The following is a 22,076-nucleotide window of genomic DNA, read 5'->3' as shown; positions in this document are numbered from 1 at the left end:
TTATCTATGAAGGCGATGATATATGGAAACCATCTCGATTTGAGGATTGGAAGAACGGAAAAATTCACACAGGATTATTATTGGTGTTTATCGGATTAAGGAGACTATCAGAAGAGATCATAAAGAAAAAAGAGAAAATATATGAACAAGATGTGATGTGGAAACAGCAAGAAAAGACTGGATAGAATTATGAACTCTGTTTGGACTGATTTGGACTGATTTGGACATTAACGCAGTAGCAAGAAGATGATCAGAATCCCCCTTCGGATCTTGAAATATGGGTCCCCCCAACAAAATTTAAAATTCGGCTATGTAATTCGGAATTTATGTGATGTGATTTAATTTGATTTGATTGGCCGGTTAATAAAAATTATTTAAAAAACAAAAAGAAAAAAGCCCTGAATCTCCCCATGTCAACATCCTTACCACCCACCCAAGGAAGTCAGAGAGAAGACAGTTACACAACAAGAAATCTTCAGGCTTAAATTGCCTGAAATCTCATGAGATTTTGAATTTGCCACAGAGCCACCTGAGCTTTAGAGCAAGAGGTGGGAACAGGAACAATAAAAGGATGTGTTTTCATCTAATCAAGTCAGTTGGGGCAGACTGGAAGTGCAACACACACTCACTTGACCCCTTGGCCATAGGCCACCCCACTTGGTCTATCAGCCACCACTGCAAGGGATCGATGCCTCCATGTAACAACTGTTTTGCAGAGGCATCAATCCCAGTTCAAATTTCAACTCGCCAAATGGCTTTCATCAAGCTACTCTCTTTCAGCCTTGATCTCTGCCCTCCCACCATCACAACTGACTTACCTTACAGAGTTGTTTTAAGGATTGCAGCTAGATAATGCATGTGCAGCGTTCTGAACACTTGGGAACACTAATGACTATAACACACTAGTGATAATGCATGTAGAGCATGTTCTTACAATTAAGCATGGCTTGTTGGATACCAGTCACCACTTTCCACCACTTTCCACCCATCCCTTTTGCAAATCAAAAGTGCAAGCCTAAAGGAAGACTTGAAGACTGTGTATAATTCACACATGCATTAACTGCAATCTAATATTGTGTGGAAAGGACCTGCACTATTCTCCCAACATACCCACAAATGCTTAGCTCAAGGTTAATTGCAATTTCATAGTACAATGGATGGTGCATTAATCAGCAATCCTTCACTGGCGCCAGCAGAATTGTTCTAATCTGCATCAACCAAATCTGTTCTTAAAGATCTCATAGCTAATAATCTTTTTGTTTTAAAGCTTGGAGAATTTAAAACCTTCAAGTGGAAGACAACTTGGAACTGCTTCAGAAAGAGAGAGAGAGAGAGAGAGAGAGAGAGAGAGAGAGAGAGAGAGAGAGAGAGGCGGGGGGAGAGAGAAGCAAATTACAAATGATGGCTAATTTTAATTGGCTGCATAAAGCATTTGATATCTCTGCCATCAAACACTAAAAACATTCATTTTATATGAAAGCACTCTGTGGGGACGGTTACATCCCTGTAAAAGTGTGGATTCTAAATATCCATTTACTTGTAGTACACAGAAGGTGCAAAATGAAACTGCCGCTTATGTGAAGTGGCTAATTTGAAATCTAACCCAGCATTTCTTAAATGGTTTGATCTTGCGGCCCTTGCTTAGGAACACCTGCAGTTTATGTCATGCAACCCCCACCCCCATTCAGAACAATCTGTAAAATTGTTATAGTGTAGGCCAGTACCATGTCACATTGTGGCAGTACCTTTGATCTCTGCCCTTGGGAAAGATTTCTTCATGTGGGCAGCAGCAGCAGCAGCTGTAAATACAACAGTTAATACTATTGAGGTATTGAATTTCCCATCTATTTTGCAGGCTGAAGTCAGAAGGCTGAACTGCATTTCCCATACCGCTTGCTTTCAAGTTTCTGAAGTTTGAAGATAATCTAGTAAATGGATGGTTTTAAGATTTTTTTTCTTTTCCTCCAATGGTGCTACAAAGCAGGGAAAGCCCTCCTGGTTCTTTTTTTAGAGCTAGGGAAATAAACTCAGGCAATAAATCATTATCTTCCTATAGATTTTGACATTTTGATCCTTGTCTTGGTCGACTGAGAATTCACAGGTTTTCATCTTCAGCTTATCTGGAAGCAACCTGTGGTCTAAAGTTTTAAGACCAGTCAGTGTTCTGTGCAAGGCTTATCCAGTCTTATCCCTTCTGTCCAGGACACTTTGGGCAAACTTGTATACAAGAAACCAGAATGAAAGACGCTACATGGTTCTGAATTGGCTATTTCATTCTTAATAGCGCATCCTCACTATACTGAATCTGCCCCGTATTGGATCATTACTACCTACATGTCTCCATCCAATCTGGGTTTCCATTCTCATAGCACCCATCAGCAAGTAGTCCCATATTGAAAATACAGTCACTATGCTGCAATGTTTGTGCTGGCCTACTGGGGTCCCTGTTATGTGAGCACAAAGGGTATTGCTTTAGGCTGACTTCTTTTGGGGGGCAATTAGGATCTTGGACTATGGAAGCCTGCTTCAAGTAGGTTGTTTGGAGGATTCCTGTGAGACCTTCCTGTCCATTCAGTAAACCTGAAGGAAGGTGGGATCATGTGGGCTGGCCATGTATCCCTCCCTCCCCCCCTCCTCCCGCTAATAGGCCCACTGATTATGTTACCCATTCTTTATTTGTTGTAAAAGGGATCCTGCAAACATACAACTGCTTTATGTAGGGTTTCTCCATGCCACCAGGACTCTGGTTCCAATTGTGTACATGAACCATATATACAAATGGGGACCATTTCACACCCAAGTTGTCTGTGCAAACTGGTGACACAGGTGGTTAAAAATCGATGTAGGTGAGCATAGCCTTCAGGTGCCATTTTGCTTCTCCCTCAGGGCTTTTACTTGTTTGCTGATCACATGGAGAGGGGCCTCCAGTACAGATCCCTATGGTTAATATAAACAGGTAAAAATCAATTACATGGCATTAAAATGACTCCAGATGATGTCCAGAACTTTGTCCTTACACCACTTTGCAAGACTTTACATTTCTTGGAGGGTGTGTGGGGGGAAAACTCCAGGTACTAGAAAAAAGGTTTATTCCAAGCCTAATCCATTTCAGGGGAGCAAAACCCTTCAGGAGCACTATCAATATATTATAAATAGGAGGTAGGATAGAGGTCACATCCACACAATACATTTGAAACACTTAGACCACTTTAAGAATAATGGAATTGTAGAGTTGGAAGGGACCAGCAGTAACGTGCATGTTACTCAATTGCATTGTTAACCATGTCATAGAGATAATCATGCTGAAAAAGCTTGCATTTCACAGTAGAATTCATCACGTCACACACTGCCATAAACACACTTCTTCTGCACAGAGATCCGTCTGTTCAGAAAATAGTATCATAACCAGTAGACCTTAGCTGCCAGTTAGTTGCTTGAAACATGATGTAGGAAATGGTCATGTTAGAAGCAACTCTAGCACAGCAACACAATAAAGGAAGAAAAAGCAATGCTGTTCTCTTTTGTTAGCAACAGAAAATAGTTTGTGTTTGAATTATGTACAACAATGGTGTGTTAATTATTATAAGTGCCTGTATTGCTTCAGTAGATGCATAGTCAAAAGAAAAGAAAGTTTGACGACAGCGATATTTTTAGAATAGTTTGTGAGCAACTGCCAACTTCTGAGGCATTGTGGCCTCTAATAACCTGCCTGAATGAATACATGCATAGTTTTGAAGTCTAGACTTTGCATTTAAAAAAAACAAAAACCCAGCAAATTTCAGGCACCCATTTATTATCAGCTTTCTAGTTATAGCTTTTTGTTCTACACGGGCATATTATATGGCATGGCTCCTTTGATATAAAACTGTTTGTTTACAAAGTGCTTCTGCCATCTTTGGCTAAGCAACAAAGAGTGCATTTCTGAGATGAAATCTGCCTTCATCTGAAACATGCCCCTTCAGTTCTTACTGATGCTTTCATCTAAGAACCTCTCTTTTTCCTTCTTTCAATTCTGAAATAAATACAAGCTAATCAAAATTTGCATTACTACCATGTTTTAACCCCTGAGCGCCTATGAAGTAGAATATTTGTGAGAGTCATGAACATGCTTAATTGAGCACCAAGCTCAAAAAAACAAAAACAAAACAGTTTTTGTAAAACTGGAAATGAACCTAGTATCTCATTTCTAAGACCCAGGTTAGCACCAGTGTGGGAAGTAATCCTCTCACTTACTCCTTCCATATGTTCTCAGGTTTCATCCATTACCAGAACAGTGTGGAAAACTAGGTGTCCCCCTTTAAATTTACATTTTAAAGCTGTATTTTAATTGAGCATCACATTTTAATAAATTTGTTACAGTTTTTTATTGTTTTATTCTGTAAGTTTAATGCTCGTTTGGTTTTGGGAGCTACCAGGGAAGTCTAGTTATGGGGCTGCTATATAAAGACAGTTAAAAATAAACAAATTCTGTAGAAAAGATGCTGTTGTGTCACTGACATAATATAAGAACTGGTCGGCAGCCATAAACTATTCAGGAGAACCCTGGATATCATTGTAATTATGCAACTACTGTAGAGGTTTGACATCAGGTTTGCTGTTTTCAGTGACATGTCCTGTATCAATCGCCTTCCCCGCCTCTTATAATCTTGACATTGCATATTTGAATATTACCTACAGCCCACATTACCGTATTTCTTATCGCCCCACTTCTCCCTGTTTCCATCAGGATTTTATCTGTCATAAAATATGGCAGGGCGCCACACTTCCAACATATTTCCCATGAGATTGAGTTATTGGCCATTGATTTGTTTGGCAGGGATGAGTAAATTTCCTGTTCTGCTCATTCCTTGTTCATAGGCATATCCCGACCCACTACAGTGTATGTAGATTTGGCCCCCTGAAGACACAAACATACAAGCACAGCCACTCACAACTCTACTGACCCAGCCAAACCTACCTCACAGGAAGGAAAATGTACACAGCACTGTGCTCAAACCCTCCAAGTGTTCCTGTTTTCTGGGGATGTCACTGATTTAGAGAAGCCATCCCGGTTTCTGATTTAATTCTGGTATGTCCCATTTTTCCTTAGGATGCCTTTATTTTCATTGGAGAAATGTTGGAGGGTATGGAGTTATCTGAGCCCTGAGCTGTTTGAAGGCAATCCTGTATAAGGAAGTTTTTTAAAAAAATAAATAAATGTTTTATTATGTTTTTTGTATATGTTGGAAGCTGCCCAGAGTGGCTGGGGCAACCTGGTAAGATGTGTGGGGTATAAACAGCAAAATTATCATTATGGAATGGGATGTCCCTATTTTTATCAAAGAAATGTTAGAGGATATGTGGGCTCCTAGTTGGAAACATAAGAATCAAATATATGTAACACAGCACATAGTTAAAACAAATATTTTATTTCCACAAGAGGCAGCTATGGCCACCAACTCGGATGGCTTTAAAAGAGGTTTAATCAAATTCATGCAGTGTAATGGCTACTAACCATAACGGCTATACTCTGCCTCCACGTTCAGAGGCAGATGCTTCAGAACACTAGTTGTTGGAAACAGTAGGAGGGGAAAGTACTGTTGCCCTCTGGTCCTGCTTGTGGGCATCTAACTGGCCACATTGAGAAGAGGATCCTGAAATAGATGATTCAGCAGGACTTCTTATACAATGTCAATCAGAGATAATGCAAAGCAAAACAGAAAAGCAGCCTCCTTGTTTTAATTGCGGCATTTCAATATATTTACAGCAAAGTAGTGGCTTAGTCCTGCTGGCCACATGACCCGGAAGCTGTACGCCGGCTTCCTCGGCCAATAAAGCGAGATGAGGGCCGCAACCCCAGAGTCGGTCATGACTGGACCTAATGGTCAGGGGTCCCTTTACCTTTACCTATCAAAACCAAACAAAAGGTTTGTCAACTGTGATGAACCACAAGCAAGAAAAAACCCCTCTTAAGTATGTGCAGCTTCACAACGTTGATGTCTGAAATGCAAACTCTTGGCCTAGCCTACTTTAACAGGGTTGTTGTGAAGACAAAAGAGAGAAGGGGAAGACCATGTGCACAGCTTGGGTTCCTGGGAGGAAAATTAAGATACAAATATACAACAAAAAGCATCGACTATGTGCATTTTCACAACTCTCAGCAGCACACACACACACACACATTTGATAAGCCAAAAATAAATAAATCCTTATGTTAAAGTAGGTAAAGGGACCCCTGACCATTAGGTGCAGTCGTGACCAACTCTGGGGTTGCGGTGCTCATCTCGCTTTATTGGCCGAGGGAGCCGGCATACAGCTTCTGGGTCATGTGACCAGCATGACTAAGCCGCTTCTGGCAAACCAGAGCAGTGCACAGAAATGCCGTTTACCTTCTCGCCGGAGTGGTACCTATTTATCTACTTGCACTTTGACGTGCTTTCAAACTGCTAGGTTGGCAGGAGCAGAGACCAGGAAATGGGAGCTCACCCCATCGCGGGGATTTGAACCGCCGACCTTCTGATCGGCAAGTCCTAGGCTCTGTGGTTTAACCCACTGCACCACCCGTGTCCCTGTTAAAGTAGAGTCAATAGGAATTGTCACTTGCTGCAGCTGAAAGTTGTCTAATTATTTTATGGTTATATTTAATTATTCATCTTGTGTTTCACATTTTGTTTTATAGTTACTGTATATTAATAAAATAGCAGCTCGGTGATGACAAGGAGACTAGTAGTGGCTATGCAGGGGACATTTTAAATCAAACCAATCAGATGCCTATGGGAAGCAGGCAAGCTGTATTTGAGTGCCACAGCACTCACCGTACCTGGGTTTCCCAGAAACTGGTATTCAGAGTCATATTGTCTCTGAAAGTAGAGGGAGAATGTAGCCTTTATGGCTAGTGGCCACTGATAGCCCTATCCTCCATGAATTAGCCTAATCTGCTTTTTAAAGTTATCTACCGTATTTTTCGCTCTATAACACGCACCCGACCATAACACGCACATAGTTTTTAGAGGAGGAAAATCCGTAGGCATGCCACCCATAGGCATTTCCTCCATAACATGCACAGACATTTCCCCTTACTTTCTAGGAGGAAAAGTGAGTGTTGTGGTGCGAAAAATACGGTAATTTGGTGACCATCATTACATTACATGAGAGTAAATCCCACAATTTATAGAATCTTTATTTATTGTGTTTAGTAACTTACCTTATGGAAGGCATCCTTCTTAAAGGAATCGTATCCCAGAACTTTAGGCCTGCATATTTCACTTTAATGTTTATACATTTTTGTGTAGCAGCATTTGGGATTGTTAATCTGAAATGAATGTTTAAAACAACCCTACAGCATAGATTCCACTCACAGCTACCTTGTATTTCTCCCCCCCCCCCCCAGTTTCCCGAAGACCTTGCATCATTAGTTGAAGATGTCGCGATCTTCCTGGGTCAATGTCGATTGAATTTATTACCAAAAAATATATACCCAAGAATGCCATTTCAATAAGCTAGCTTTGTTGCCTGTAATTTAGCTTTAGTTAAAAGCAGGGAAGACATTCCAATCATTCCATTTTAAAAAAATAATAATTACTTAAATCTTGCCCAGGAGCAACTTTCAAGTGGAAGTAGCTGTTGATTTATAATTGATGTGTAAAATTCAAAGGGAGAAGTAAACTGTACCTTCCTTCTGCTGAGATCAGCTTACTATCACTTTCTATGAGAACTGCCTTCAAAACATTATATTATCCATCCAAGAACTCTAGCATACAGACAGTCAACTGGAAAACAGAACTGATTTTAATATTGTACTTTTATATTAGAGGGATGTGGGTGGTGCTGTGGTCTAAACCACAGAGCCTAGCACTTGCTAATCAGAAGGTCCGTGGTTCGAATCCCCGCAACAGGGTGAGCTCCCGTTGTTCAGTCCCAGCTCCTGCCCACCTAGCAGTTTGAAAGCACGTCAAAGTGCAAGTAGATAAATAGGTACCGCTCCGGCAGGAAGGTAAACAGCATTTCCATGCGCTGCTCTGGTTCGCCAGAAGTGGCTTAGTCATGCTGGCCACATGACCCAGAAGCTTTCTGGGGACAAACACCAGCTCCCTCGGCCTATAGAGCGAGATGAGTGCGCAACCCCAGAGTCGTCCGCAACTGGACCTAACGGCCAGGGGTACCTTTTCCTTTTCCTTTTATATTGTTGCAACCTACTCAGGGACCTTATGATGTGGGTAAGACATCTAATAAACAGCAAACAGGGGGAATTCTACCCAAGGTGGGTGCACCCTATGAAAAAAGACAATGCATCCTAGATCCATGTAAAGTTGCAGAAAATTCTGGGGCACAACCTCCATTTGTGGCAAAAGCTGAAAAAATGCACTGAAGTGACCAGCAAGAACCAACATGCACAAACATTTCTAGGAAAGTCATTCAACCAGCAGTCTATCATTCCCTCTAGCACATTTCTGGTAAGTAATTCACAAGGAGAAGATGCAGGGGAATATTTGTAATGCCAGTAGTTTCAGATTCTCTTTTGCTTCTAGTGATTTGAGAGTCTATAAAAAGTTTCAGTTCATTATATGATTCCAGTGTGTAATCAGACTTGCACACATTGAGTACATGACATTTATCCAATTCTGTTTCTTCATGAGTATGATCATCATCACATCTTTATGCTTTGTTGAAACACCACACAAAAAGAATACTCTTATTGCTGATAGTACAATCATATCAAAAACTGCTGCTTTTTTGCCATTTTCTTAAGGTAATTGCCCAACCCTGGAATGAAAATTTGAACCATGGAGAATTCCTAATGGATTGATTTTGCTTCAGAAATACAGTCATAGAGATGGAGGGGAGCTCAAAGACCATCTAGTCCTATTTCCAAAAAAGTGACTGCTACTATATTGCCAACAAGCAGCCATCCAGCCTTCTTCTAAAAACCTGCAATGAAAGTGAATTTGCCACCTCTTGTTCCAAAGTTGAATAGCTCATACTATTAGGATGTTCTCCCTAAGGCTTAGATGAAACCACCTCATAATTTAAACCCATGTGGTTCAGGTCTTATTCTCTGGAACTACATGAAGCAAACCTAATCCTATATCTAATCCCTTCCATCACATATAGTGTTTAAATATGGCTATTTGAATTAATTTAAGGTGACTAATATTTTGTTCAAGAAGAACCCCGCAAAACTCCTTCAACATTTCCTCCTATGACCTGGCTAGCAGACCCCTCACCATTGCTGACACTACCCTCTGCCCATGTTACAGTTTGTTCAGATCTAGGGGGAGATATTCCAGATGAGATCTGACTAGGTAAATAAGGTCAGAATTGTTAACATTTTAACAATCATCAATCAATCAATCAATCAATCAATCAATCAATCTTTATTTTGGTCAAAGACCAGACAGCAAAGTTAACAACATATGCCCTATCCAGATGAAGAAGCAGATGCAAGTACAGTCGTACCTTGGTTTTAGTTCTGGACGTTTTGGCTCCCAAATGCTGCAAACCCGGAAGTAACTGTTCTGGTTTGAGAACTATTTTTGGAAGCCACACGTCCGACGGGGCTTCTGCAGCTTCCGATTGGCTGCAGGAGCTTCCTGTAGCCAATCATAAGTTGTGCTTTGATTTCCGAACATTTTGGAAGTCAAATGGACTTCCGGAATGGATTCTGTTCATCTTCCAAGGTACGACTGTACTCTAAAATCTGGAGAGAAATGCAAACATACTCTCCCTCTGCTTACGTAAGTTGATACAGTATACACTGCTAGAGATAAGTGCATTTCTAAACAAGTCCAAATATCTTTAGCGGATATTTTAACACGCCTTTCAGAACTTTTGTTGAAGCATGAATGCTATTCGAATGGAATGAGGACCAAACACATTAGAAGAGATGGCTGGCCACAGCCGTTGACCATCCATCATGGCTTTACAGTAATTTCTCCCCCTCCCTTTTGTTTCACAAGCTATTCTACTTTTCACAATATATATTTTGTTATAAAGAGAAGCAACATAGGTGGGGTTTGACAGATCAAAGCCATGCCCAAACCTTGAGTTAATGCTTGTTGGATTTATGGATTTGCTTTGGTAATCTTTACTTTCTAGGCCGAAAAAAGCGACCAGGTGTTGTAAGAACTATATCGTTTATAGCAATTAGATTACAGGTGGTTTTTCATTGTTCATTCTTCACTAATAATCACCAAGAGATATAATACATTGAAAGACAGAATGACTTTCTTTGACTGTGATCTTAAGCACACGTACTTAAAAGTCAATTCCATGGAAACAAATGGGATTTACTGCCAATTAAGAATCAAGGTAGCAGCTGTAATCTTCAAACCATTTACCCAAGGTAGCCCCATTAAATTAACCCAGAGTAAATGGTTTCAGGACAACAGCTCTGAGCAAGTCCCAAATTAATGGGCTCTTAGCTGAGACTACAGGCTAGGAAATATTTTTGAGACAACCAGTGTTTGTAGTGTTTGTAACAAAATATAATATTACTTTAGTTCATGTTATATGTTAGATATAGCCATGTACTCTGGCTTAATATAATGGGGCTACTTTGAAGTTTACAGCTGTTATCTTGCAGCACCCCTGTTTTTCCAATATTCTTGTGGAGTGTGCATATTATTGTACCTAATAATACAGCACGCTCTACAGCTTTCTCACACTCATGACATTTGCAGGTGATGAACCTGAAGAGACTATTTAGTCTCTCTTCAGGGAATGGAACTGAAATTGCTTCAGGCACTAAGAATGCAGTGGTGGCAGCAAGGCAAATGGTGGTGGCCTTCCAGATGTTGTTGAACTTCCATCATCCCCAATCATTGGCCATGCAGCCTGGGGCTGGTGGGAGTTGACAACATCTAGAGTGCCACAGATTTCCCATCCTGACAGCTGAAAGTTGCCCATCGTACCCTTTTTGCACACTGTGGACCTTTACGCTCATCACCTGCAGTGATCAACTTTCATCTTAACAGTATACCCAAGCGTGGTGTTTCAGTGTCCTTCTTTCCCTCCAAGGTAAATTCCTGATACAAATAACACCTTAGTCTTCATGGGATCTTTTCTAGCCTGGTTTGTGTTAATCCTAATTAGCTCTTCTGCTCTTCCAGCCTTCTCTTCCCCTGGTATTCCACACCTCCCTTCTGTCTCTGTTATTTTTAATTTTTATTATGTTTCACTTAAGGGAATGTACAGCCTTGGAGCATCCCCAAAGCCTCTACTTAGGAAAGCATTTTATGGCATAAGGCTCCAGCGATGTGCAGCATTCCACAGGTCCCCGTGTAACTATCACAAACAACTAAGCCAATCTATCAGCATATTCCCTTGAAGAATCATTTCCCCCTCTTTTCTTTAGGAGAAGTAATATCTGCAGTTTGGTTTTCTCTTTCGTACTCTGTTTTTGTCTCTCTAATTCCCCGAGTAAGGTAGCCATATGTGATGAAGGGGCGGGTGAAATCAGCTCCCGGGTTCCCTGAGTGTTCAAAGAATCAATTTAATAAGCGGCTTTCTAAGTAGAAAATGCACCAAATATTAAACTGATAAGAACAGTTCAATTAAGAAAAGTGTTTCACGTTACAAGTTTACAAAATGCCCATGCAGCAGTAGCTACAATTACATATAAAGCAACAATTGCAGACTTTGATCATTATAGATCAGAGTCTTAGTTCCATGTACAGATACACCATAAACTACAAGCATGAATTTGTAAGCCCAAGTCCAGGCTCGGAGAAGAAGAAAACCAGCAGGACCCGAAGCTCAAGTATTCTAACATAATATTCAATCAGAACGCTAGGCATGCTCATTTTAGGTTAAAAAGAAAATGCTCCCTAATTCTATTACAATGTCAACAGTAGTAATATTAGGAAAACAGAAAGGCTTTTTACTCCACACAACTCTGGCCTAGTTTATCATGGGTGCTTTGGGACTGGACCCTTGACGTGAACTTTTACATCACTCCAAAAGTCAAGCAGCCCAAGCTAATCCATGTAGGCTTCAGTTAAGCTCTGTTACAAAACCGATATCCATTGGCCCAGAAAACTCATACGCTATCTTATCTCCAGTGCTGATTAATATCTACATGAAGCCACTGGGAGCAGTCATTAAGAGTTTGGAGGCAAGCTGCCATCAGAATTCTGATGACACTCAGTTCTCTTTCTCCATAACTTCTGAATCAGGAGAGGTTGTGCAGTCCCTGGGCCATAGCTTAGATGCAGTGGTGAGATGGATGAGGAAAAACAAGCTGAGCTTGAATCCTGGAAAGACAGCAACACTGTGGGTGAGTAATTCCCGTCCAAGAAATTGGTCAACTGCCTACCCTGAATGAGGCTGCACTCCCCCTAAGGGACAAGGCTTGCAGCATGCTGGTGTTTCTGTATCCAAACTGGAGCCTTAGATAACCTCAGTGGCTAGACGTGCTTTTGACCAACAGCAATTGGTTTGACAGGTATGGCAATTACTGAACCAGGAAAGCTTGGCCGCAGTAGTTTATGCATTGGTTTCCTCAAGACTGGATTAGTACAATGTGCTCTATATGGAGCTTCCCTTACATTTGATCTGGAAGTTGCAGTTAGTACTGAAGGCTGCAGCATGACTGCTGACAGGATTGAGGCCTGTGCTCAAGAGATAGGCACTGGTTGCCGATCGCCAATCTTCTACCACGCCAAGTTCAAGGCATTACTATTAGTATATAAAGCCCTTAAGAACGGGGCCAGTTTACCTACAAGATTCCCCACATATATGCCCACTTGACTGCTTTGATTGGCAAAGTGGATACAGGTGCCACAAAATACCCGTTCTGCATTTGTAAGAACTCAATCTTTTAGCATGGCAGCACCTTCACTTTGGAACTCCCCAACTATTGAAATTATACAGACACCTTTGCTACACTCTTTGCAATGCAAGTGTTTAGATATACCTACACAGATGTCATTGGGTTGTTGTTTTTATTTTGGTTATATATATTGTGGTTTTTATGTTGATCTTTTCTGTGAACCACCCTGAGACTTCCTGGTATAGGGTGGTATATAAATTCAATGATGATGATGATTTTAAAAAATAATGGAAATGTTTAATGTTCTTAGTCTATTGTTATTTTAACTTTTTCAAAATCTCATTGTTGTTAATATTTCTTATTTGATTGCTTTATTGTTTTTGTAAAAGCTTGAGGATTTTTACAATCAAGCGGTGTATTTCATGAAATAAATGAATAAAACATACATTGATAAATACTGTTTTTATGACGCATTAATGGTCAGGGGTCCCTTTACCTTTACTTAAAGGTACATTAAATCAATGTGATTGTGCCACTGATCTTCATTAACCATAGATTTTGCTCATGACAAACTGGACTATCCTACTGTACATCAAATCATTCTTCCAATGATCATTTCTGTGAGTAGCATGTTGATAATTATGAAAATTCAACTAACTGGTCACCATTTCCCAAACCATCATAAGCTCCAACTCCTGACTCCTGAAAACCAAAAGACTAAGTGTGCAATCCTTACCCTTTGAAGTAAATAAAAATCCAATTGATTAACACTGTTTTGAATTGCACCCTATATTTTCTTTGTTTTCTGTGTTCTCATTTTCCATTTTGGAGCAGAATTGCATGGAAGTCATTGGCAACAGTTCAAATACTATCTTTCCTTCTAGAAACCTGAGCCAGGTTGAAAAATAAAGGTGTGATTTCACAAAGGATTATTTTTCTAGGCACAGGTCTTTTACTATCATGTGGCCGCCCTGTAATCTCACATTCTTATCTTTAAGTTTTAACTCTAGAGTAATGATTAACAAAGCAGATACACAGAACAGAAGGATATTGCAAGCAAAACTGAAGAAAACCCTTCTGCAGCTATCAGATCACAAACATTACCAGGTAACTGAATTCTCAAATTCTGTCGTCGCCCCCCTCCCCAGTTAAGGAACAAAAAAGAAAGAAAATAATTTCCAGTCCTAATTCATAACCCCTTTAAAGTTTATTTATTTCATGGCATACAGCTGCAAATTCATTTTAGGCAAGTAAATAATATTCAAGAGTGTGCAGATCATTTGCAACATTGTTGACCGATTCAAAAAGTTGTTCTTACCTGATAACTGTTCTAAGAGCTTTCTCTTGCAATTCTGCATTCACTGGCTGTTAAGCTTATGTATTGCTAATGTAGATAATTGATTTACATTTGAGCAATTCCCCCCACCCCACCCCCCAAAAATATTTCAAATAAAGCTAAGTACTATGATGCTAAATATGTTGTGTCATGAACTGGCAGCACAACAGGGAGGAGGAAGAGGTTCCCAGTGAGGGGTGTAGCTAGGACTGGGAAACACCAGAGCAAGCAGGGGATGGCAAAGGAAAGACTCACGGGGTGATGGATGTTGGCGAGGGGAAGGAGGTCAGTGCACAGGAACCAGAGAAGCAGGACCCATCAGCAGAACCAGTGGCATCCCTGTCCCCACAGCGGACTCTGAGGTGTAGGGAGCAGTGAGAGTGGCACTCTAGGAGGCTGAGGCAGGCAAAGGTCCACAGTCCAGTTCTCTAGCTAGCCAGGTGGACCTCACTAGCTCTAGGAGGAGAGGTGTGATTCCTCAGCTGGAGGAGGCTTGGAACAGGTGAGGGTCACATATCTCATCAAGCCCAGATGCTGGAATCCCCAAGGCAAGGTACAAAAGGGAAGCAGAGCTGAGGTGTTGTGTTAATGGACTTTGGCTTGGATGCTCCTGAACCTCTAAGGGATTAGGTTTGGCTCTGTACTGTATCTGCTGAACTTCTGACTTGGCTACTTGGATTGACCATGGACTGTGTTTCCTGACCTCTGGACTTTGCTTGTGTGGCTTGACCCCAAGACTTGGACTTTTGTCTTGACATAGTGACTTGCTGCTAGGTAGGCCAGGGATTCAGGACATGCTGCTTTACACCGTACCATGTTTTGCACACATGCTGATACTCAATCCTGAATACGTAATTGGCAAGTTTTTGAAATCTGCTTCCTAAAAAAGTGGAATAAGCAGCATTTAATTACTGGACTGCTTTAACTACTCTCCTGAGAAATGCAGTATGGAATATTTTGATACAGTTAAGTTTTACTGCCTTTCATAAACAACAGATACAGTGCAAGAATAATTGTTTCTTTCTCATTTTTGTAGTTTTCTCAAACCATGGGAAAAGCTGTATGCTGTGGCCTTCATGATTATGGAACGAAAGGGAGGGCACAAGTACAAGGACAATAAGAGATGAGACCTCAAAGATAAGCTAAAAATGTAGATGTTCTCAAGGGGAAAATGTTTAATCCATTCAAAGGGTATATAAAGTTGTCTTCTATGCTATCTCGGAGATCACAAAGTAGCATTTTTAGAAGAAATAATCTCATTTTAGAACTCCTCTCTTCTTTTCACAATGACATTCCCAAAGAAGTCTATCAACTTTACTAAATAGATAGGGCACTTGAATAAATTGTTAATTACCAAATGTGAAATTGTGATGATGCTGCAGAAATGTTTCACTGTATTGCAGGCAGTTATATCAGTGCAGGTCTTTAAAACTGCAGACAAATCTTTTGCAGATCCAGTAGAATTGGTACATTTGCATGCATCACTTCTTAGCAGCATTTAATACCTAAACATCATTTTTAAAAGAATCTTTAATACTTAACTGCCATTCACTTTTTAAAATAAATATTCAAAATGAATGGGTACAAGTCTAGCTCCAGTGAAGTCAGTAAAACTGAACTGCTCCCTTCATTTTAATGCCTTAAACAAGGTGTGGATTTAAGTTCTCTAACAACTGAATCCTATACAAGTCTACTCAGAAGTAAAACTCATTAAATTACATGGAATTTACCCTTAGGTAAACGTGTGCTCAGGATTTTAACCAAGTATTTAACCAATATAAATATCACTGTAGCTTAATGTTTTGGGAATGAAAGCAGTAAACCTTCCTGAACACATTGGTACTTGCTTTCACGTAAACATGCAATTGATTGTACTGTAATTGTGCCTACATATAATCTGTCTATGATGGTTTGCACAATCATATTTTGATAATTGGCATAGGTTTTGAAGACAGGAATGCTGAAAGCCCACTGTGATGGCCATGCATTCATCTTGGTGCAGAAAACAGAGCAACAAAAATCTCCTACACATATTTCAAAACATTTCAGTATCATATTTCTCCATATCAGCTGGTTTGTTACTCATCAATTCTGGGAATAGTTTCCCATGATATTTTAAAGCTAAATCATATATATTACTTGCATATTGACACTGGGATGATTTAAATTATCAAACAATTCATCACAGGCCACTGGAACAATGAAAGCACAACTCGTCAATCCTAAACAACACTTCATTAATGGGAACAGCATCTGGACCACATCTTTCTTTTTTCTTTAAAATAACCCTCCAAACTCCACTGGCATTACTAACATGTGCTCCAGATTTCTGATTTGGGTGAATTCTATGTTTTGACAAAGGCACCTTATAGCTGCATGGAGATGTAAATATATTGAACCAAGAGCCCACTGTTGATCTGCATTCATCCTTTTTTTGGACAAATGTTCAGCCCTCCTAAAATAATGAGTACAGAACGAAAAAGAGTGAAAATACTGAGGTCTGCAGAACATATCAAGAAAAGAATGACTACCAGATTCTAGCTAATTCTAATACAAAACATCACTCAGAGAGGAAGGCTAGATATGTGATTACCACAAAGACCAAATAACCTGCACTCCACACAGTTAGCATCTGAACACAGGAAATCTTTTCACTTCTTGGGCTGCATTTCAATATGGGCAACTTTCTAGGGGTAATAAGCCAGGAGTGTGGGTGAATACTTTGTATAAGTATAGGGAATGGTTAAAATTTACTGCATGAAACCCTTTTATTCCATCAGCTTTGGGGGAAAACTTTTTTTTTTTTTAAAGCTGAAGCCCATGGAGCAAAGGGCCAAAGTCCATGCCTGTTTCCAAGCCAGATATATTTTGTCACCAGCAAAAAGGTAAGCAGGAAAATAGAACTCATTACACAACAATATAATGCATGGAGACTGGGGGGAGGTGGTTTTGTATGCACCCTAAAAAGTCAAACATTTAAGGGCCCAAAACTGTAAAATACTAAAGATTTCTACTTGATGTTTTGTCTTCTTGAAAAGTTTTAATTTCACAGAGGCTAAAATTAAGATGCAACAATAAACTATAAAAGCAGCAGCAGCAGCAACAACAACAACCTTCTGTATGTTTCCATTTAGGAATTTGTACCATTGGTAAATATCTAAATGAGTACTTTGTATAAGTACAGGGAATGGGTGAAATCTGTGGCATAAACTCCTTTGCATTCAATCAACTTTGAAAACAACATTATTTTAAGCTGAAGGCTCACCTAGCACATGGAGCAAAAGCAAATGTTTGTGCAATTATGAAGATTCTAAGAGTACCATGCTATGTCTTAATTTTGTAATGCTAATCTGATACCCATTTATTAGTACAGCATTAGCCAATGTGATGCCCTTCATATCTTGTTGGACTACAACTCCCATCAGACTCTGCTAGCATGGCCAATGATCAGGAAAGATGGAGGTAGCACACTGGGGCTGCCCCTGTATTAGGCCACAATTCCATGAGAACCATACAATGCTGTTCTGTTCCTACAATGTTACTCCGATATCCATTTTTATTCTTTAACAAGCATATGGAAGTTCAGAAGATTGGACTGTTAGATAGTTATTAAATGCCATATAGGGATATGGGAAGTATTTCTTCTGTCTCCCAATGAGCACCATTACTTTGTAGAATCATTAAATACATAAAACAATACACAAAAACACAGAACACTGGACAGTATTAAAGCATTTTACAAGCAAAATATTTTACTGCTTTTTCCTAGTTGGGCAAAGGGTGGGATAAATGTGCTGGTTTACATAAAGACTGTACATCAGCAAAACCACATTTTATCAAAACTGTACTTTACATCATTAAGATATTGGAAGCCCACTGCCCTTTACAAGGAAATAACTGGCATTCTTAACATAAAAAAACCCCTTACACCTGCAGCAATAAATATGTGCGACTTGTTCATGACCCCATTTTATTATGTATGCAAGAACACACTGAAATGACAGCAGTGGTGGTGCTCTTGTCAAGATCTTTCACCTTCTAATTTAACAGTGAAGTGTTTACTAAGAAGTAAGTGGTCCCATTGAACTGGACATCACTCTGAATATATCTGTTTAGGGCCTCTCAGTTTTGGATTTATGACTGTTTTGAAGAAACCCACATTGTGATCCATCACTAGTACATGTAAAAAGGGTATTTATGCATAAATTATTGCATCAGAATGCGTGTTCGAATGCACAAAAATATCCAATCCATTGAAAATAATGCAGTATGGACAGGGAACATCTGCCTTATGATGCTTATCAGAATTATGCCACTTGCCCCTGATGCAAAATGTGATATGTATGTATGTGCAACCTTGTTTCTGTGCACATACCTCCTTATTTGGATTGAGGCACTAGGTTATGATGAAGAGAGTTTTAACAGCTAATATATTTACTTTTTTTATCCCAGCATCATGGAGCTAGTAACACACACCTGTAAATTCAGACTAACCTGTCTTGTTTATCTTTTTATGTGCAAATGCACCTTTTAGCTCCTTGCTCTGCAGAAACAGAATTCTATCTTCCTTCCCCCTTTCTATAACTCTGATTCCAAAGCCTTACAAAATGAAAAAGCAGTTTATCTAGGCTGCAATAATAATAAAAAAGAATATTAAATACCTTTGGCAAAAAATAGATATATTTAACAAGATTAGAAAAGCAAATAGTTATGCTGTCAAAAAGAGTATAAAAATGTACACAATAAAAAATATAAACAAACGCAATACTTGCAGGTCATAGTGAGAAGGATAAAGGCACTTCTTGGTTTCTGACCCTTTCCTCTTTTCTCACATATACTGACCATTCAGGTTTTCTAAACAACAGACACTTTACTGGAAGAAACCAAGAGAATGTGTCCAGTCTTTTCGACTTGCATCAGTGAAAAATTGAGTTTAACTCAGAGTAAGACAGTCTGTAGGACAATTAACACTTTGATTTGAAATGTACAGGAGTTGCTGAGCCGAGTTAAGAGAGATTCCAGATGTTCTGAACTGTAAGCCAGAAGTAAGAGACTTGCAGAAGCAAGACCAGCAGGAGAGTCCAGGCCCTGCCTAAGCACTGTCTTTTCCTATACTTCTAAAACTTAAACGTTTTAAATTCAATATGTGTAAGAGAGATGATATTATATCTATATATCTATATCTCTATATAGATATAAATATAGCTATAGACATAGGTATAGAATTGGGGTGGGAGAGAAATCCCTCAATGGAGCCTTCTGTTCATCCTTAGTAGTGGGCCTTCAGGTAACTGCTGTTATATGGCATACATCTCAGTTTGATTTCTTCTTTCTTTTTCTCCCCCAGAACTGTCAGTCCTGAACACTGAAGATTCTCAAAAGCAGACAACTGAGATTACAGAAGGAGATTAATGCACAAGCCCCAGAAGAGAACCAGCCACTGAGTGAACGTGCTGTAAAAGAAGCACACCAAGTTCCTTTTATCCTTCTGTATTCCCTTTACATACACAGTCACACTCCTCGTGATGGTCCAAAGGTACATCTGTCAAAGATTTATGCAATCCTTTTACGCCGCTCCTGGGCTTCAGCTGCAGGACCTGCAAAAGGAGGGTTCAATATAATCTTTTAAAAATCCATCAAGTTCCTTCATTGTCAGAAAGAATCTATTCCTTATTAGTAAACTGGAAGCCATCAGTGCATAACTGACAAACTCATGCTGCCTGCACAAACTCATGCTGTAACCATTACATGGTGTGTCACCTATGGGTGTTTCACAGGCTGCTTCTAAAGGTGAGAATGTCTCTTGTTCACAGAAACGGGTCTGCTGAATGCTTCTGATATATGTCACATTCCCCAAACAGTGAGGCTTCTTCACTGCTTCTTGCAGTTCTCTATCAAAGCCAAAAATTACAATACAGTGGCACCTCCGGTTACGAACTTAATTCATTCCGGAGGTCTGTTCTTAAGCCAAAACCATTCTTAATATGAGGCACACTTTCGCTAATGGGGCCTCCTGCTGCTGCCACACCACCAGCGCGTGACTTCCGCTTGGATCCTGGGGCAAAGTTCGCAACTAGGGGCAACTACTTCTGGGTTAGCGGAGCTCGTTACCCGAAACATTCGTAAGGAGGAAGGTACGTAACCCGAGGTTCCACTGGAGCTGTGTAAGGCACAGTTCTTATCCACACAAGTCTGCAAAAGCTTCATCAATGCCATCTTACTATGGAAACAACCTACAAGCTTAAGCTTAACCTGAAGTTAAGCATGATGCGACCATGACTGGACATCCACCAAGGCCCATGGCCCAGCAGGAGGTGTTAGGTGTTACCACTGCTGCTGTTTGCTGTTGCCACATGTTTACACATCCACCCTCTGCACACCTAGAAGGAATGTGCAAATGAGCAGTGACAACAGCAAGGATGAACAGCAACAGTTGTCACCACCACTTACTTTCTGGCTATCTTCCTAGCAAGCAAACAGCATCAAATGAGATGAGGAGTATGAAAGCCACTAAAGTAGAAGGGTACATGTTGACAATATCTTGCCTAAAGGTCATGAAAAAATGGAGATGACACTGGCTTAATACCACAGCTGTGCTGAGAGGTCTTTTTTTTATAACCTCTCTGAAGAGCTGTTTGTGGCTTGAAATCTCAGCTGCTGCAATGTAAACATTTGTCCTAATAAAATTATTCTGCTAGTGTGTGTGTGTGTGTGTGTGTGTGAAATTTTAAACATTTTAAAATAAGAAATAACACTATACCTCATGGTATTTTTTGGTAACCTTGGTAGGGACACACTGGCACTCACTGCAAGCATGCTGACAGCAGCCACAGTTTCCACCGCAACGTTTAACCAGCAAGCAAAGTGGCCAAAAGATGGTGTCTGTTCGCTTCAGCTCTTCGCGTAGTGACACTGAGAAGTTGCGTGGAGTACAGCTGTACATTCGTACCTCCTCCTTCAGAAGATTCAGATCTACAACTGAAGCATTTAAAAAGGCAGACATTTTTGTCACTTATTCATCAAGTTTCAACAATAAAAATACCTGCTGCAAGTGAAGAACATCAAGCTGTTTTTAGGAGACAACAACCTGTCCTCAATGCCGCCAAACCTTTCATTGAGTTACTGGACTAGTGGATTTACATTGCAGAGTTCATAAAGTCTAAATTCTGGTAACACAAATGTTTTTCTAAGTTAAGCTCTATAGGTCTTAAGGTCTATAAAGTCACAATACACAGTATTGAGTATATGTTCACCTACCTAAGTAGTTAAGCCTTTTACTGGGATGAATGGAAACCTCCAAATTACTAAGGGCCAACTGCAACTTTTAGAATTAGGAAACAACTTTCCTTCCATTTAAAAATGGTTAGACACTCTCATTGAGTGTTTCAAGATTTTACTTGAATCATGCAGCTTTGAGGCCAGTGTTAGAAACTGAGATACAAAAGCTAGGAGCTAAATGGCACCTTCAACCTAGGTTATGGGCACAACAATGGAATGTCTAGGCACTTTATTTTATAACAAGAATACAAAGCTGAAAATGAATGAACTGCAGCTAAAATATTATGTTCATTTTCTCCATGGTCTAGTCTTTCCCCTGCCTACCCCCCTAACATTCTTAAGAGGGTCTCTTCTCCAGTCTTCAGAGAGTAGGTGGAAGTGGGGAGGCAGAAAAAGGTCCTCCTTTCCTTCCACTTTGCACTTTTAATCTAGCTGACTCTATTTATTCAGCATGACTTTGATTAGATCGCTAGTCATATTCTAAACGTTAAACTAAGCTTTTTCGGCTATGCATTTTATCAAAATTGTAATAACCTTAACAGAGCTTAAACCAATATACAGACTGCATTATACTATTTGTATTTGGAAAAGCAGATGTCATCACCTTGTCAAAGCACATTATTATAATACAATATGCACCTTTCTATGATACTACACTTTACATGAATAGGTTACCAGCAGTTTCACATTGTGAATGTATAATCAAGTCTTTGA

At 39.9% G+C, this 22,076-nt stretch overlaps 1 protein-coding gene across 1 annotated transcript in view; it reads right to left on the bottom strand.

The window, feature by feature from the left end:
* Positions 1 to 17,816: 17,816 nt before the first annotated feature.
* PDGFC (platelet derived growth factor C) overlaps positions 17,817 to 22,076 on the bottom strand; it is a 106,924-nt gene continuing 102,664 nt past the window's right edge. The window contains exons 5-6 of the mRNA XM_053403009.1: positions 20,845 to 21,062; positions 17,817 to 19,681 (exon numbers count right to left, since the gene is read on the bottom strand). Of these exons, the coding sequence (XP_053258984.1) occupies positions 19,565 to 19,681; positions 20,845 to 21,062 (335 nt within the window). The 3' untranslated portion in view covers positions 17,817 to 19,564. The remainder of the gene's footprint in view (positions 19,682 to 20,844; positions 21,063 to 22,076) is intronic.

The sequence above is a fragment of the Podarcis raffonei genome, chromosome 9 (assembly GCF_027172205.1).
Source record: "Podarcis raffonei isolate rPodRaf1 chromosome 9, rPodRaf1.pri, whole genome shotgun sequence".
NCBI classification, from domain to species: Eukaryota; Metazoa; Chordata; class Lepidosauria; order Squamata; family Lacertidae; genus Podarcis; species Podarcis raffonei.
Note: the sequence above shows the minus strand (reverse complement) of the source record. Positions and strands in the feature narration are given on the sequence as shown.